General features: G+C 39.5%; 1 protein-coding gene across 1 annotated transcript; it reads left to right on the top strand.

The window, feature by feature from the left end:
* The first annotated feature begins 8095 nt into the window (after nucleotides 1-8095).
* Nucleotides 8096-8797, top strand: LOC135467141 (uncharacterized). The gene has a single exon (XM_064744904.1). It carries the CDS (start codon nucleotides 8096-8098, stop codon nucleotides 8795-8797), a length of 702 nt encoding a protein of 233 aa, XP_064600974.1.
* The last annotated feature ends 9851 nt before the right edge of the window (nucleotides 8798-18648 follow it).

Raw genomic sequence — 18648 nt, 5'->3', positions numbered from 1 at the left:
GCGTATACAGGTTAAAATAAAAACAGCTATTTGACCACTCTGGTAGACATGTCATATTTTTCTACAAAACATCAATGTTTTTGAAATAAAAACATGGACATGATTTAATGAAAACGTCAATGTTACAAAAAAGGATGCCAGCCATGTTCTAACAAAAACGTATGCGTGTATAGTCCCACCATATACATGTGTTTGTGGGTAGGTAAGCCGTCTGCTTTCAAACAAAACGGCAAGGCTTTGGCACATTAATGCATATGTTGTCATAAACGTATGTTGTGTAGTTAATATTTGCAGTGTACGTTTTCGCTCAGTCAAATATCATACACGGACTTCTTGGTGTTACATAACTGCAGAGTGTGCACCCGATCTGTGGCAAGCATGCAGCTTTATAAGTCATTCGATCTGTCTGCTTGTCTGTCTGTCTGTCTGTCTGTCGATTACATAGTGGTTTGGTTGGTTGGTCATGTTTTTGACATTCTATCATTTCATATGAGCCATACAGGTGCAAGATTAGTCCGAGTACACTGACTAGTACGTTGAAACATATTTTGATACGTCATAAGGTTGAGCAGCCATGAATATGGTCTATCAGAGTATTTACGAATTTGGTATAGATGCGAGTTATCTGAGCCAGACAAAACGACCTGAAATCACATCAAACAGAGGTTTTAGTTTCTGTTATACCCGATCGCTATAGCGGAGTAGGCCATATGTACCCGGTTCGTACCACAAATACACGGTAAACCTACATGTGTGCCATACAGAAAGTGCGTCGCCAATCGAGAGTGGTAGAGTGACGATGGTCGAGCAAAAATCCATGCCTAGACAGGGAAAGAATTGCGACATCTGCTAAGAGAATTTCACGGTCAGGCACCAACCAGCTACTTTTAATGCTTTATACTATAATGACATTTTAAGTGACCTACGCATGCGCTTTAATTGCGCCCTATATAGCTGGTCTCATCACAGCTGAACACCTGCTGACCTATAGCTGGAATCTAACTCACTGTATACCTCGACCAGCATCAGCTTTCGATCCCGTGTGTATGTGGTTTACACAAACCATAATCTCTACATCCATTGTAATGTGTGAACACATGTGTATAATGATGTAGGCCTATCATTCGAATGAAGAGTTAAATGAAAAATTTTCATTTTTTGCTCTCTGTCAAATGTGACATTATATTTACATGTACACTGGGGTCACCTTTCCTTCAGTTAAGATTTGCAATGATTTCATGATTTTGAAAGTATATATATATATATATAAATATGCTATCTTTTTATTCTTCTTTCCCTATATATAGTGTAACTTGACGATTGACGCTCGGTGTTACCTGGGATTAACACAGACGTAGTCCGTCTCGTAATTCCAGGTGTTATATGTGAAGATACAGTGCAGTGTATTTCCTCGCGGTAAAATTAGATAATTAGGTTGGAGTACCCGGTGTAGTTTGATGTGCGTGCATGGCCGTGGTAAGTATGACAGCTATATACATCTATATAGGGGGTGACATACATGTATATAGGGGGTGACACCTTACTCTTGCCCCTTAAACAGTGAAGGTCTGGTCAAGCCGTTACACAGCTTACTGACCGGTCAGTAAACGGTTTTGCAGCAGGACTAATGGTCAGGGGAACGGACCTTGTGGTCGTAAAACAGGAGATCCTGATTCGCCTCCCACTGTTTAACCCCAGTGTACTAACAAACACCTGTCGTTGATCCGTTTAATTTAAACCCATCGCATGTGTGAACGTTTACAGTAGTGTATGGACCAGTGATAAATTGTCTGTACAGTCATAAGGCTTTGAGACTTTGATCCTTCATAGAAGAAAAAACAATCCAGGAACTGGTGTTGGTTTCAAAAAAAAAAAAAAAAAAAACTAATCCGGTAAGCTACCTTGCACGCGAAGTTCAACTGCATAGCGTAGTTCATATTACCAGTGTGTAAACACGTGTTCATCTATCAATATGCTTAGCATATTTCAAAAGCATATAGGTACTCCTCAAGAACTGAAAAGTTGCATATTTGACGTTTCAATAGTTCGACAAACGTTGATACTTTTTACGTATCCCGAAAATGTCAAATAAAATTTTGGCGAAATATTGAAACGTGAAACAGGCGACTTCTACGTTGGTTTTTTTCTTGTTTTTTTGGGGGGGGGGGGGATGGGGGGGGGGGTCGACGTATCTATCCTTTTGCATTTGCTGGGGTATACTTTATCTAAATCATACATGCTTGCTCGCTGCGGAACACTTGAGGAATGTTAATGTTCTATCGACTTCTAGATAAATATTATCGATTCGAGTTCAGCCCGCATATAGAGCCTACTTGTGATCGGATCGGAGACAATATATGGCCTAAGTGAGACATTTTCCCACTGTAGACTGTTGGGCTTTGGCCATAACTTCCAACAGCGAAATTGTCCAGACAAATCTCCCAAGAAAGTTGTTCAAATCGTCCAAATACATAATGGTATCGCACATTTATAGTGAAGTCCAACTCTGTGGTATTATATGTTTAGTAGCGAGTGTTACATAGTCTCGGGTTATTTACAGTAAAGCTCGATACATACAAAGTTTAACGGCACTAACACAAGTCCGCCTTGCTTGCCTGCGTGGCGTACTTGACAGATTTACTTCCCCTACCCTATGAATTGAGTACAATTTTGAGAAAGTCACATGCATTGTTACTCGTGCATACGGATATACTCTTAAGGCCTTGGATAATGAAACGTACATCCATGCACGTTGACAGTACGAAAGACATCCATGAATCCTTGTCAAAGGTACACCTCAAACGCGATTAACGGCAAAAACTTGAGTGACTTTAAACAGTTAACCACTGGGTTACTGCTTGCAGTAATTTTGGAAAACGACAAAAACATCTCTGCGTTTATTTCCTGATACCGGTGTCTACCCAACATGGAATCGCTTCATGCTGTCGGCCACTGCATTAAAAAGTTTACTGCATACCAGTTACTGATGTAGAATACCCAACCACGAAATCAGACATTTAGCCTGTTTACACCTTGTTGCGAGTATAAAGTTCTTCAACCTAACTGCCGTGAACTTTATATATTGTTCAAAGAGTCATGGTATCATGGTAAGCTGCATTAAACTATCATATTCGAACAAAAAAATTATGGTTTCCTGTGACCAGTTATTAGGAATCGGGAATCTCATATAGGGGGAATTGTTCACGAAGGGGGGGTGGGGGGTTCTGCATAAAGGAGTTATCCAAATTCAGGGGAAAATGTCAGTATGCAAAGGGGGAATTTTTCACAAGGGAAAATATCAGTATGAATTGGGGGAAAATGTCAGTATAGATTGGGGGAATTGTCCACAGGGGTGAATGTGAGTATATGTAGAGAGAATTGTCCACAGGGGAAAATATCAGTATGAGTTGGGGGAATTGTCTGCACGGGAAAATGTCAGTAAAGATTGGGGGAATTGTCCACAGGGGGAAATGTGAGTATATGTAGGGGGAATTGTCCACAGGACAAAATGTGGCTGTAGGGGGAATTGTTCACAGGGGGAAATGTGAGTATATGTAGGAGGAATTGTCCACAGGAGGAAATGTGAGTAGGCCGTATATGTAGCGGAAACTGTCCACAGGAGAAAATGTGGCTGTAGGGGGAATTGTCCACAGGGGGAAATGTGAGTATATGTAGGAGGAATTGTCCACAGGAGGAAATGTGAGTAAGCCGTATATGTAGGAGGAATTGTCCACAGGAGGAAATGTGAGTAGGCCGTATATGTAGGGGGAATTGTCCAAAGGCAAAATGTGGCTGTAGGGGGAATTGTTCACAGGGGGAAATGTGAGTATATGTAGGAGGAATTGTCCACAGGAGGAAATGTGAGTAGGCCGTATATGTAGCGGAAACTGTCCACAGGAGAAAATGTGGCTGTAGGGGGAATTGTCCACAGGGGGAAATGTGAGTATATGTAGGAGGAATTGTCCACAGGAGGAAATGTGAGTAAGCCGTATATGTAGGGGGAATTGTCCAAAGGCAAAATGTGGCTGTAGGGGGAATTGTTCACAGGGGGAAGTGTGAGTATATGTAGGAGGAATTGTCCACAGGAGGAAATGTGAGTAGGCCGTATATGTAGGGGAAACTGTCTACAGAGGAAAATGTGGCTGTAGGGGGAATTGTTCACAGGGGGAAATGTGAGTATATGTAGGAGAAATTGTTCACAGGAGGAAATGTGAGTAGGCCGTATATGTAGGGGAAACTGTCTACAGAGGAAAATGTGGCTGTAGGGGGAATTGTTCACAGGGGGAAATGTGAGTATATGTAGGAGGAATTGTCTACAGGAGGAAATGTGGCTCTAGGAGAAATTGTTCACAGGGGGAAATGTGAGTATATAGGGGGAATTGTCCACAGGGGAAAATGTTAATATTTTACAATACGATGACTTCACGACTGTTATATGTAGACTTGAACAGTGGGCTACTTTTACGAGCACCTGTTTTTTTTTTTATTTTGGACTAAATTTTTAATGTATTTATTATACAACCTATTACACCTGAATGATCTGCAAATCGTTTAGGTTGTCTGCTTCACATCGAGCGCGTTCTAAAATCCCGCCTTCGCATTACACATCTTCCACGTGCATTAATTAAGCCTTAACAAGCACAGGTGAGAGGCCATAAATAATGAATTTGTATTGGAAGCATGTAATCTCGCTGTTTTACACAATACGTGCGCATACAAAAGCACAATCCTGACCTCTCCTTAAAAACACTTATGAGTTCCAAAGAAAACAAATACAACAACATGTGAAAAGGGCATTTCTCTGATGTGTGTAATTGACCGCCAAGGTATCACAAGGGATTAGCCATAAGAAAACAAGAGATTATATATACATATTGCTCGTTTACATGGTAATGTGGTGTGAAGGATTATCTCTGCGTGTAGATCTATACTTCCTTCCTGATATTACAGAGTAGTGCTGTGCATAGCGTTCTATACAAACAATTTAATTTGACGATACAAAGGCATTTTAAATGTTGTACAATAATTTGAAAGCATTTTGATCCCGTGAGTTATGGTTAAAGAGAAAACAACTATTTTATATTCTGCTACTGTGTAATTTGTATATTTATTTATTTATTTGATTGGTGTTTTACGCCGTACTCAAGAATATTTCACTTGTTACAACGGCGGCCAGAATAATGGTGGGAGGAAATCGGGCAGAGCCCGGGGAAAACCCACGACCATCCGCAGATTGCTGGCAGACCTGTAATTTGTATAAAGACAATGTGTCTATGATTTAACAGATGGTTATTAATCACCATAATACATGTATACTGCTGAAAACAAAAGCAGTGGGACAACCATCCCTAATACACAACTTTCTTTCGATGACAATGGATTTAGACATTAACATATATGTTACCCTATCAGAGTGTGCCAAAATGTCGTGTGCCGAAATGTCACGAAACCCTGTATTGCTCCAGGATATACAAGTCCATTATCTCCACTGACGGTGAAACTTGAATTGTAGTTTGGTTAGCCTTGTGATCAAATTTCTGTCCTCACTTTCCTGAATCTGTATTGATAACAGATGTCATACTTCGTCAAATTCGTCACGATTTTCATTTCAACTCAATGTATGGTGTATTTTTTTTTTCAGCATATGATAACGTCGTCGTGTTATTTCAGCTCCGAGATTTCTGGAAGCATTGGAAAGCGCGTATGCAAATATACCCCTGTTTTTTTCGGTGATAATTTTATATTGTTGAAGGCCGGCGTGCCTCCGTGTCCGAGGTGGTTAGCGTGCCAGCGTGACGCAATGATCCGGAGCTTCTCACCAATGTGGTCGCTGTGGATTCATGTCCAGATCATGCTGGCTTCCTCTCCGGTTATACGTGGGTAGGTCTGTCAGCAAAGTGCGGATGGTTTTGGGTTTACCCTAGATTCCCCCACCATGCTGACCGCCCTCGTATAAGTGAATTATTCTTGAGTACAGCGTTAAACACCAATCAATCAAATAAATACTGCTGAATGTCCTGCACCTTGTTTTGCTTTTAGTTCAATCTGCTATATCCATAATTTTGATTGGCTGATAACTGATGTCATTGAACTATTAAAGACTCATTTGCGTTGTGTTTTGGGGGAAAAGATAGTTTCACGTGACCCTTTATGTCAGGTCGAATGTTGAAGCGACATATTAATCAACGGACTGATCTTTAGACTAAAAATGAAAATAAAAGCTAAATAAATTTAAATTCAATTCACCATTTTAAACCGAGCGATCATAATGATCGAGTAACACAGAACACTTTGCCTCTGATTCGCGGTTCGCACAACGCGTGCATCACGCAGGTGCAGAGCCCTGTTGGGGGTGACCGGGGACAGATTGAGAGTTTAGTCGGGTTTGAACTATACAACACGACTGTCTGGCGCCCGGTCTGACTCACAACAAACAATGCAATGTTTATAACTGTCAATTATCAAAACTCTCTGTACTATAGATGTGTCTGTGCTTTGTGGGACAAACGAGCGAAGCCCGTTTTATCCCCGTTGGCAGTGTATCAAGTTTCATGAACACTGGTAATATATATTTAATTCGAATCTTCAGTCGAGTGGACAAAAACAATCATGTGCAATGCACAAAAAAGGCTGTAAAGTTGATCAAGCCTATACCTTGTTTTTCTCTCTTCAAACTAGTAAGTGAAATATTCTTGAGTGCGACGTAAAACACCAATCAAGTAAATACAGATAAATTGTTTTTCTCTGATGAAGTTTACAAACTGCTCACAGTGGTATGTACAATCCTTAATCTGAATCGGATAAGAAAGAAACACTCGTCTGAGCGAGCGAATTGTATGTACATCCACAGATATAAGCCTATGTCCAAAATCCAGCCCGTTTAATAAATACCTACACATAATTGTCATCTTGTGGACGATAAGATTATACGTTCGACATACATCCCTTGTTGTCAATCAGTGACCAAAATTATATTTAAATCAATTAAAAACACACACAAGCATAAAAATACCTGTTTCGTGAATGGTATAACCTCATATGAATTTATCGTGTATCTATGTAAATATGCATGCTGTTTATTTCGAAAAACTAAAGTGGATTACTTGGAAGAAGAATTATAGTCATGAACAAAGCTGATTAAGCTGGATTATCTAACATGAACAATGACTTCTGTATATCATGGATTAAGTATACGTTGTACATGGAAATGAGCTGAAAGATATGTTAAAGACAAATAAAGTTGTTTTGCTTGAATTGCGTGTTTGTTTTCATGTCATGCAAGGTCAGAATACATTCACATCAGTCCGTATTCATTCAATTACATATAAATATGCTATATCGTAAGCGAAAATACTGGTAAAATTTCAAATCAATAAGAGTACCAGTAGGGCGTATTGATTTGGACTGAACATCCGATGATGGCAGTCTAATCGTTGAACCACTGGATACAATGCGCAGTCATCGGAGTTCAACCAGTCGAATAACTCAAACCATTTGACCAGAAAGAAATGTACATGAAGTAGACCAGTATATGAGAGTTATACAATTCCATGCTAGCGCGTTAAAATGCAAGGGACATAGTCGTTATATCTGAGTTGCCATATAAATGTTGAATTTGATGTTAGAAACTATTTTTATCGAACAATAAGTCGGTGTAATTTCACTCCCCCTACGCTGTTTCCACCCGACCAAACGTAAAACACGGCAGTGTTTTACCGAGAATGAGTAGAAGTTTGTTATTTCAAGAGTGTTGTTTTCAGTCAAAGTGATGACAGTCGAAGTGATCTACGAATTGTCGCTCTTTAAATCTGTCATCACACCGCACCCCCTCTGTCCCCGTTCCCCGTACCTTCTTTTGTACCAGTGAGTACACACGGCCCATCCAACGTCGCTCATCGGGGAGGGAGGGGGACAGCCAGCGCCTCTAACGGCTCCGAACTGACATCTTCAATGAATCAACCGCTGTCGGCTGGCCAATTAAAGGGGAAGGAGAGTGGGGTGGAGTCAAAGTTTAAAAACAACAGCCATGGATTGGTACTTCCATTAGAACATGCGCAGATATCGCAACCTGTTAATACCTTTTTACGAACGCAGCATGGATAATATGAATTTTCCAGTTGGAAACTCAGCAAGCAGTCGACCAAATTCCTGGATGGGCCTCGGTGTTCAAGTTGACAAAATGAGCGACATTTTATCGTCTTCGTCCGGCAATGGCAATGTGGGTATCATCAACCACAACACGAGATCTACCGTGTCACCACCGCTTTACACGTGGAGCACGAACTTGGATGAAGAGTTGTCAACCTTGACTCGCGGTTTGAGCCTGACGGATCCATGCGACGAAGCTGGGACCAAAGAACTCATGGGACGAGGGTTCGACCGAAGCGAAGTGAACGATTTCAGCGCGAACGGCATCGAGACGGACCTAACGGCATACGATGAGTATCAGTACAGATTGCGCAGAAATTACACTCTTGTGCAGGGTAATTCAGCGGTGAACGATGATCAGAGAGTCAACAAGGGTAATGCCAACAACCTAAAAATGTATAGGAGCACCGTGTGCGTTTTCTGCAAAAACAATGGCGAGAATCTCTCAGTGTACGGAACCCACACTCTTAAGGACCAGCTAGGCCTCGTGTCGTGCCCGATACTCCAGCGTTATACCTGCCCTGTGTGCGGAGCATCTGGCCCAAGAGCACATACCCTGAAGTACTGCCCTTACAACACCAACTACAGGCCATCCAGTACCAGAAACGGCAAGAGTCGACCCAACGCGAGGAAACACCGCCATTACTGACCAGGTAATGCTGGCGAAACTAAAACATCTGCAGTGGGCTTGTTTTTTGTTTGTGATCTAAATAATACTTGGCCTGAGGAGCTTTCTCTGATAACTTATGAAATAGTGTGGTTTGAAAGACGTGTGCTTGTTCTACATGTAAGAGGTCTAAGAGAAGGGAAAGTGAAGTTTGCGACTATATAGTTAAGAGATCACGTAGATGACACGCACTCGCCTACCACCAAATTAGAGACCTTTGGTTAGAAGTTACAAGTACAAACTTGTAACTTCAATCAAATATTAGTTTATTTATTCCAGTGTGAAGTTACAAGCTGAACCTGTGACTTCCAATTAAAGGTGTGTATTATTTTATGCGAAACGTACGTGAGGGAGTTTTTGCCAGTGGTACACGTATCCCGCTAAATATCGGTAGTGTTTCATTCACGCCCGTTCTGTCGGTACAAAAACTCTTCGGCATGGCGTTAAACATTAAAAAAAAAAGATCAACACAATTTTTATATTTAAGGAAGAAAAAATTCTTCCATTTTGTTTCATTTTAAGGCAGAATAATTCCCTTTTCTTTTCTGGAAATAAATTCTATCCATGGAATACTTCCTCCTTTTTAACTAAGTACTTTCTCAGGGTAGCATTTCCCCGTCGTTGTGGCGCATGTTCCCCTGAAATAAAAACAAATTCACTGACTCGTGCATGTGCCATTAGAAGTAATTCTTCTTTCAGTTTCACACCTGTTAAATAAACTCGTATACTTGTACGCTGAAGTGTATTCTTAAAACTACAAGGTAGATAATCGGCATAATCCTTAATGGCTCGTTTGGGGAAGACTTGGCAAGTCTGTATGTTCTTTGACTGTCCTAACTAGCTTTTTTTTTATTGCAGCACAGGCGTCTTCTCCCAGCCACGTGACTTGGTGCAGTGAGTTATTTGCTATGGTAACGGACAAAGTAAAGCAGATGTTCCATGCCCATCCCATAAATGACACTCACGACGTGCGTAGGTCTCATCCCAGTAGAGGATGTACAAGACCAGTGTTTTATATAAGCGCGGATGTCATTGGCCAACGTACATTCGGTGGAAATGATAACAAGTTTCTGTTACAGCAATACATGGCCTGCTGTAAAATACGTTCGCTGGGCGTAATGCGGCATTCCCTCCAAAAAAAAAAAAAAAAAAAAAAACACCCTGTGTTTGTGAGGATTTTTGGTGGAAGTCTTCTTTTTTGATTGATATTGAAGTTTTTTCTCGCATATGTTTTGTAATCTTTATCTGTGTTAAGAGCCAGGATAAGGAAGATTTCCCACTGACCTACACCATGTTTGTTTTTCTGAAATGGTAGGGAAGCGCCCACGAAAAAAAGCCTGATGTAAACAAACAAATGGTGCTGCCAGTGGTGTTCATTGAGAATTTATTATGTTGCAACCTTCGTATTTTCAAATGTAGCTATAATTTAGTGCGATAAGTAATTGGCCTTTGACTTATTGATCACACACACTGGATTTAATGTTATTTTGACACATATAACAGAATGACAGATGTACAATTCATTTTAATCAGTATATCATGAATGTTTCTTCAATGGTATAATCATCACTGTGGAAATATCTGTGTTATGTTGACCGCCGTAATATGTGGAGTAAATGTCAATACATACACTTGGGATAAATACGAAGTGTAATTTGCATCGCACCTGCACCCGTAAGGAATTTCGTTTATTCAAGACACGATTTTTAGAGATATTGCTTGTTATTTCTAGTTGATTTGATAGCATTTTTGTTTTGTTATAGTTGTTGCTGTTTTCCTTTTCCTTCCTTTTTTCACATTTGTAAAGTTTTGGTTTGTTTTAAGTGAGCGTGTGAGTAATTTGTTCCCCAAAGCAATAGCATCCACGCATATGTGAGAAAATAAGAACAAGTGAGGAGGATATTTTAATCCATGGACATTTGCCATATGATACTTGAAGATGCCTGTTTGGATTGAAATGTATATATGATAGGAAAGTTTATACTATGTTACAGACCGTTTAATAGTTTATTGATTAAACCATGTTAATTGAAGTTGAATCTTCTTGGCATTTTTTTCCCGGTGATTTAAAAACAGTTTTGCATTTGCTTGTATATCCTCTTGGTCTATGACAAGACAGTTTCGTGCCCATAGTTTCTACTCCAAAAAACAGATCGCTCAAATACCTATTAGTAATACACTACTACAATTGACTGAATTATTTAAAGATTGCCTGTCTGCTTTTTCCCGTCTAACTGAACTACCGTAATACTTCAACCTTTTCAATCGCTTCTGCGACCAGTATTTTGAAACACTGAGTGAACTATGGGGTGTAGAGAAATAATTTGTGCAGCTTTAAGAAGCTTGCATCTTAGGTGTCATAAATAAATCGTTTTTAGCGTCATTTTCACCAGAATTGCATGCATAAATTCCACTCAAAAAATGCTTTAGTGGTTGAAAAGCTTGAAGATTTACAGTACATGCATGTAAGTCTTTTTATGGCAGTACACAAGGTACCTTTATTTGAGGAATTGTGCGGTTGCGTGATCGAGTTTTGATCTGCCATGACAGAGAGGCCTTGATACTAAATTACTTGTCCGTGGTCATTCAACGCCACTCATAAAACTATGCGTTAATGAATCCAGCTCTCGCTGTTGCGACTGCACCTTTACGTGCAGGAGTTGTCAGGCTGTCGGCTACCTGGCATATGTCTACGGTTTACTCCGATTTCCTCTATCCATCAACCCTACTGCGCTCGTGTAAGTGACAATTCTTGAGCAACTCGACTTGATGAACCAGTCAGTCAGCTGTGACTACATCAGTGGCTAGAAGTGTGGACTGCGCTGACTGGGTCCGTATATAGCCCTAGTCGGCTGAACTGTGGCCTTCAGGGGCTGTGATTTCGCTAGCCAAGCCCTTCCCTCTCCCTCTATCAGTTGTACAGTTTAATATTAAATCATGGTATTTCAGTACTCGTCGGACCTCGTCTTAAGAATGAAAAGTATGGAAAGAAAGAGCAGTTTGACGAAAAAGAACGAACTATTGAAATCAACTCATCGGTATGCAGTTTTATTCAGTGCAAACATAAAGCACATTTGTCATTTCAGACATTATCTGTACTTCGCAGCACAACTAATGTTTGACGTTTATTAATGTTTAATTGTCGCCTAAATGCATCATTTGAGAGCCCTCCATTTGGTCAGCTCCGACCTCTGCCGACTGAGCGTCTTCTAGCGCCACACATTTGAATCCCAACCCTTCGGCTGTCTGGACACCCTGCCAATTAAGAAGATAATATTCTTTTTAGATTGACCTATGCAGACGTGTTGGGTTATTTACCTGCGTTCATTGATGTACACAACAGAATGAAAAGGACTATGCAGTGCAGGAAGGGCCTCTCACCATTTCAAGTCCTATCGGAATTCAATATATGTTGTATATACCATTTGCAATATTATTACTACCTATAGGGAATTCGTGAACACAGAAAAACTGCATAATACCAGAAAAGTGAAATTCGGGCAAATGGCTTCGGGAGCGACCCGGCGTCGCTGTCATTAGATGGACGCTTACAATACAGCAAGAAACAGAAGAATAAATCGCGGAAGACTTCCAACAAAAAATGATACATTTCCACTTGTAGACACGTGATCAGTCTACCCTGAAAATATTCGACATTTTTACACAAAGTGCAATATAATTAGTTTTTCACATAGTTTACATGTCACTGTCGTATATAAGGGAAATAATCTTGAGTACGACGTAAAACACCAATCTAATAAATAAATAAATATTTTAAATGCACATATAAGACCAAAACCTTTGACTCGTACTTATTTATTATTCGTATTATTTATTTATTTGTAGTAATGAAATTGGTGAGTCTTTCGCGGGATCGCGCGTATGTATGTGAGTTGAATTTACGTTATTTAAGTGTTGCGTAACACCATTAACAAGAATTATTCCCTTACGACGGAAGCCAGTTTTATGCATGCATCGTGGGAAAATATGTATACTAGGCTGATTGTATATACATGTATGAATCAGGATGTTAATTATTTAAGTGACGACTGCTTTTCATTTCACTCACCTCACATCGGTACTTGTAATCGCAGTTACAGTGGACAAGATCTGGCAAGTTACAATTGAAAAAGGTGTCCAAGAAATACAGGTTGTATTCGCCGGAATCTGGCGAACAAGCCTCGTCACGTGTACGGTTGGTGGCGGCACCTTTCCGGCAATACTGTAACAATAATCATGCAACTAAATAAATCGAACAACAAGCAACAAATCACAAAACAGTGAATCAAAGGACATACAGCAATCCACCAAGAGTCGAACAACGATAAAATACGAACGAAATAACAATCAACGAAGAACCAAACAACAATCAATATACATGTACGCAGGAGCCAAACAATCATTTAAGAGTCTAGCAACAATCGCGGAACGAAGATCCAAATATTCAACGAAGAGCCAAATCGCGATCAAACGACTGATTTTGCGTATATATACAGCAATTTTAAGTTAGTTAAATTGTTAGTTAATTTAGTTAAATTGGTTAGAATGAGCTGTTCACTTTGGTTAGAATAAACTGTTCACTTAAATGAAAGCAAAACATGTAATACTGGCCAAATCGGTGTCCGTTTCGAAATCGGGAGATCTGGGTAGAAAGCCAAAAATGGTGATACTTCCACCAAAGAAAGGTACAAGACAAACATCCATATATCTGTGCACGAAATTTCATCTAAGTCTGTGTTTAATTTTTTTTTCATCATGATGCTGACATACAGACAAATAAACGCCGGTAAAAACGTAAGCTCCTATAGGCTTAATTTGGTGAAGTTGATAGCACGTAAACAAGTGCGGCGCATGCAGCAAATCAAAAATTACACAATGTCAATGTTTCAGCTAAAACTTGAAATGCCAGTGTGAGGTGGATGACAATATATTTTACATCCAATGAACAAACAAAGTTCTTCAATACATATATACGTATTAATCTGTCTGATGTTCAACGCCGTGGTCATGGAAGAAGTTTTCATCCAGGATATAAATATGCAGGATGACCGTCAGTTTATGAGTGCCCGAAACTGGAGTGTCCGAAGAAAACTAAACTACCGGGCAAAAGAAACGTATAACTTTTAAATGCAGTTTTTTCTATGGAAAAATAAGTTGAATAATCCTTTTGCAGCAGGACAATGCACGACCTCATACCGCCAGAGTTGTACTAAATCATCTGGACACCGTTGATGTCAACGTACTGCCTTGGCCAGCACGATCGCCAGACATGAATCCCTTAGAGCATCTGTGGGATCACCTTGATCGACGTCTGAGACAACGCGTCCCTCCCCTACAAAACAGGCAACAGCTCGAACAGGCTTTATTTGACGAGTGGGACAGAATTCCTGATGACGTCATCCGCCGACTGACGACTCCCATGAGGAGACGTATTTTGGCTTTAATTGATGCAATGGGTGCTCACACACGCTACTAACGATCTGTCTTATGACATGATAGGACATTAGGTAGCCTACACCTTTTTACTTGCATTTGTGTAATTTTTCAGATTTACCCCATGCCTTATTTACTCGCCCTGACAGCAAGTGTAATATCCATATGGCTTTGGATTTTTGAACAGAACTTGGAAAATGGTTTATTGCAATATAATGCTTATCATGTTGATACTGTCTGTCTTTCTTTCTCTTTCTTGTGGTGCTGAAAAAGGTTATACGTTTCTTTTGCCCGGTAGTTTATATATAGTGGCGTCCTTTTCCGCAGATGTCCACATGATGAAATGTACATGTAGTCCGAAAAATAGGAACACAGACGTGCATGTGAGGCTACAATATTACCAAACAAAAGACAAATCTGTATATGAAGAAATTATACTCTTCTCATTCACCGATACAAAATTCAAAATTTAAGTCACAGGCGTATGAAATTAACTTTTATGGTAATTATCACAATTCATATGCACAGAAATAGAGAAAGACCAGAATTATTACCATAAAAAGTGACAATTATTACCGTTATTTCAAGCTTTGGGCCAGACTCCTCACTTTGTTGGAAACGATACTCGACGTCATTTGCCAGATATGGACACTTCTGTTCACCGGTTGGGGCTTGGATAGTCTCCTGAACCAAAACAACCATTAAGGCCAGTCCGACCAGAAAAATCACCCTGTCTAACATCTTAATAAATACAGACCGTATAATTACAGCTTGGTGGGAATACTGTAATTGTAAGTATATGGTGATTAACGACAATGCTGATAGTAACCTAATCTATCTAAATAGCGAATGATGCAGCTTGTTTTTAATGAGTGAGCTGCATGCTTTATACAAATACACCTCATCTGACACGTTGCATTGTTGCCAACGATTAACCCCCGACTGTGAACGCATCTGTGTATATAGTGATGTTATTTCTTTTTTCTCCACAGGTAGTATTATAAATACTGCACAACACAGGCGCAGCTTGACAGGGTTGTCACAGTGGTGAAATTTGGATCAATACGGATTCCTGCTGTGATGTTTCAGAATAACGCTGTAGATGGTCATTTGATTAACTGGATCGCCAGTAGCTGGCAGAAATTCAGATGGTAGCCCCCCCCCCCCATGTATATCTAGGCCCCTAGATAACCCTAGTGACATCGGTGTTGACCAAGATTCTTGTGTAAAATTTGCTAGTGGTGGCAGAGATGTAAAGCGAACGTAGAGAGCGACGCGTGCGCTGTAAGGAGTATGCCCTTTATGTAAGGGGAACAATTTGAAACCGACCAAAATATAAATTCTGTTTTGTGCAATGGTTTATATAAATAGTTGTATGGTTGTCTGTTGACATACTGAGAAACACGACGACTTTTCTGAAAGATTTGGTAAAAACTGACAGCTACGAATAATGAATACATTTATGACCAAATAAAAGCAGTATAAATTTGCTTAGACTGTGGATCGGCGGAATACCATACTCTCTAAACAGAGGAGGGCTATATATGCGTATTATTGTCTTCATTCGAAATGGCACGGACACCTCTTTACTTGTTGCTGCCTGAATTGACGCTCAGCACTGAAAAGTTATAGAGCAAGGAAACCGGATTGGTTGACTCTGAGTCTACGCCTTCGATTATCAGTATAATGTTACCGTGTGGGATGTTTTGTCTTCATGGTCTCCTCTCCCTTCACCCTGCGGCAAGAAGACGTGGCATGTATGTGCACACACCTATAAGGACACCTCACCGTCATACAATTGAAAAACGAAGTTAAACCCCTGCATACATATACATACACATATACATACATACCTACATCGAACATACACACATATAAACATACATACATATATACATACATACATACGAACACCTTTTTTGGAGAACCTTTTTTTGTTTTTGTAAATATAACATTACCATAACAAGGATAAATGGGTGAATAGTAAAGAATTTGCAAGGTTTGCATATGAAGACAATTTTTGACTTGATATAAAATTATGTTTCTGGAAATAGTTTCAATGGCTACATCATGGGGTTTACTTATCATTTTACTTTTCACTTATGAAAATGTCATGGTACTTGAATTAACTTTTCTTCCCTGTATGTGTAAACCGTAGATATTTACTGTTATTGATCAGAGCAGTCCGTGAAACATAAAGAGTAATCTGTAACTGATAAGCCATTCATTTAACCCAACGCCATATTGTTATCACCGACAAGATGTGCACGTACATCTTGAGCAAATAATATAGTATATTCGTTAAATCTGACAATTTAATGTCATTTATAGTTATACAATGAAGAGCAGAGGGCCCAGTGTAGATCCCTGTGGCATTCCGCGGAGTATGAAATATGGTACCGACTAACTATAATTAAAAATGGCACTTCGACAACGATCCGTCAAGTCCCTTTTTAGCAATTGGTTGTTTTCTTTACAAAATCCGTTATTCTCTTGAAGGATTTTATGATTAACTCTACTGAATGCTTTGGCTGAATCTAGAAATGGTACCATATATGCTCCATGCATTGTTTTTACTCTTCGGCGCAAGTAAGTTTTTCGAGAAGACTGATAATATAGCTATAAAGACGTCGAATTGTAAGCACGGAGAATTGAGATGAAGAGAGTATAAACATTTTAAATAAATATAAATACTGCTCTAAAATAGGGTAAAACAGAAACTGGGACATAGTTTTCAGTTTGTGATTTTTTCTTAGGTTTGTGGATTGTGTTAGCTTTTCCTATTTCCATCATCCAAGGGAATATACCAGATCTGTAGATAGAATCGCTACATGAGATATTACCTCTACATGATAGGGTTTGTTAAACAAGTTCACAATCACCATCTATCCCACGTGCTCCATGTTTAAGACCAGGTGTAATGTTTTTATATTTCTGCACTAAAAAGGCTCAGTAACAAAATCCCCATCAAAAGGCTTGATGAGATATTTAACAAATGCTTTATTAGGCAGAAGTAATTTCCTGAGCTATTGTTATAGAGAAATATTTATTAAAACTGCCAGATGTTAATTGGGGATCAGATATTACTCGAGTGTTGAATGTCAAAGTGTTTGGTAATCTTTGGAATGTTGATTTGTTCATTAATTTGTTGATTGTTTTCCATTTATTTGTTTTCCATGCATGTTTTTCTTCGCTGGAGAAAAGGGGTCTTCGATGAGCCAACAAAGAATGGGTGAGTTTATTTCTGTAACTTCTAGTACGAACTAAGGCACCAGAATTAGGCTAACACTGCTTATATGTAATCTACATGAGTAGAACTCATTTCTTTCCCATATTAGCTTTGAAGATATAGTATAACTCATTGGGGGTTGTTTATTTTAAATTTCTGCATACATATTTTGGAAGGTATTCACACATGTATCGCAGTAAAATCATTACTGAGAATACTGTGTGCAGTGTTCATATCTTCAGCCCCTATCTCATTCATGTTGTTGGATTTTCTGAACAAATTACGGCCGCAGTTTCTGTAGTGGCGTGAAGCGTTTGAGGTATACCGATGTAGTTTTCGTTTAGCAAGATGGACCCATAAACATTGTGCAGCCCAGTGAAGAATTTGGAATATTCTGATCTAAAGTAGGCCATTTTTGGAGAAAACAATCAAATTATTTTACTCTCTTCAAAGGGCAATCAATACACATTTTTTTTCATGAACTTCTGAACTGATTTTCTGAACAAATTATGGCCACAGTTTCGGCAATGCGCTATGCGTTTAAGGCATACCGACGTAGTTCTTTTTTAGCAAGATGGAGTCATCAAAATCGTGCAGCCCAGTGAAGATTTTGGTACATGATATTTCTGTTATATTTCCAAGAATGGTGGACTTCATAATGTAGAGAAGAACGACGCCATTTTGCTTTCTCATTTCAATGCTGACACAGGTCATCAAAATTGAGTGTCTGGGGCAAAAGAGAACGCCCCATAGTGAGACAAGATGAAATCGTGTTCCATTTTGCCCCACCATGTAGACATAATTTTCTTTCACACGACAGAGTTTTAATAAAGTATATGTTCAAAGTCTCTTGCTGGTTAAAATGCATTTTGTATGTAGATTTAAAGCACACCAAAAATATTCAAATGATAGAGAAAATAAAACTGATATGTGTCATCTGCTAATCTTTAGACATCCCAAGTTCCTGACGTTCTGTCCTTAATTCTCGATGTTTCCCCAGATCCTGATGTAGGCTATACCATCCCCATCTCTACTAAAATCCTCCCGAACTACCCTAAGCTCCTTCACCATTCCCATCCTCAGTTCCTCAACAATCTATAGCTCAAAGAACACCCGCATCTCTTAAACCTTCACCCGTTTCCGAACCATCCTCAGGTTCTGAATTCACCCA

The sequence above is a fragment of the Liolophura sinensis genome, chromosome 6, assembly GCF_032854445.1.
Source record: "Liolophura sinensis isolate JHLJ2023 chromosome 6, CUHK_Ljap_v2, whole genome shotgun sequence".
Classification (NCBI taxonomy): Eukaryota; Metazoa; Mollusca; class Polyplacophora; order Chitonida; family Chitonidae; genus Liolophura; species Liolophura sinensis.
This window is presented reverse-complemented; position numbering and strand designations above follow the sequence as displayed.

Bases quoted from the DNA above. Each gene is read 5' to 3' on its own strand.
- LOC135467141 (XM_064744904.1), top strand. From the start codon at position 8,096: ATGGATAATATGAATTTTCCAGTTGGAAACTCAGCAAGCAGTCGACCA.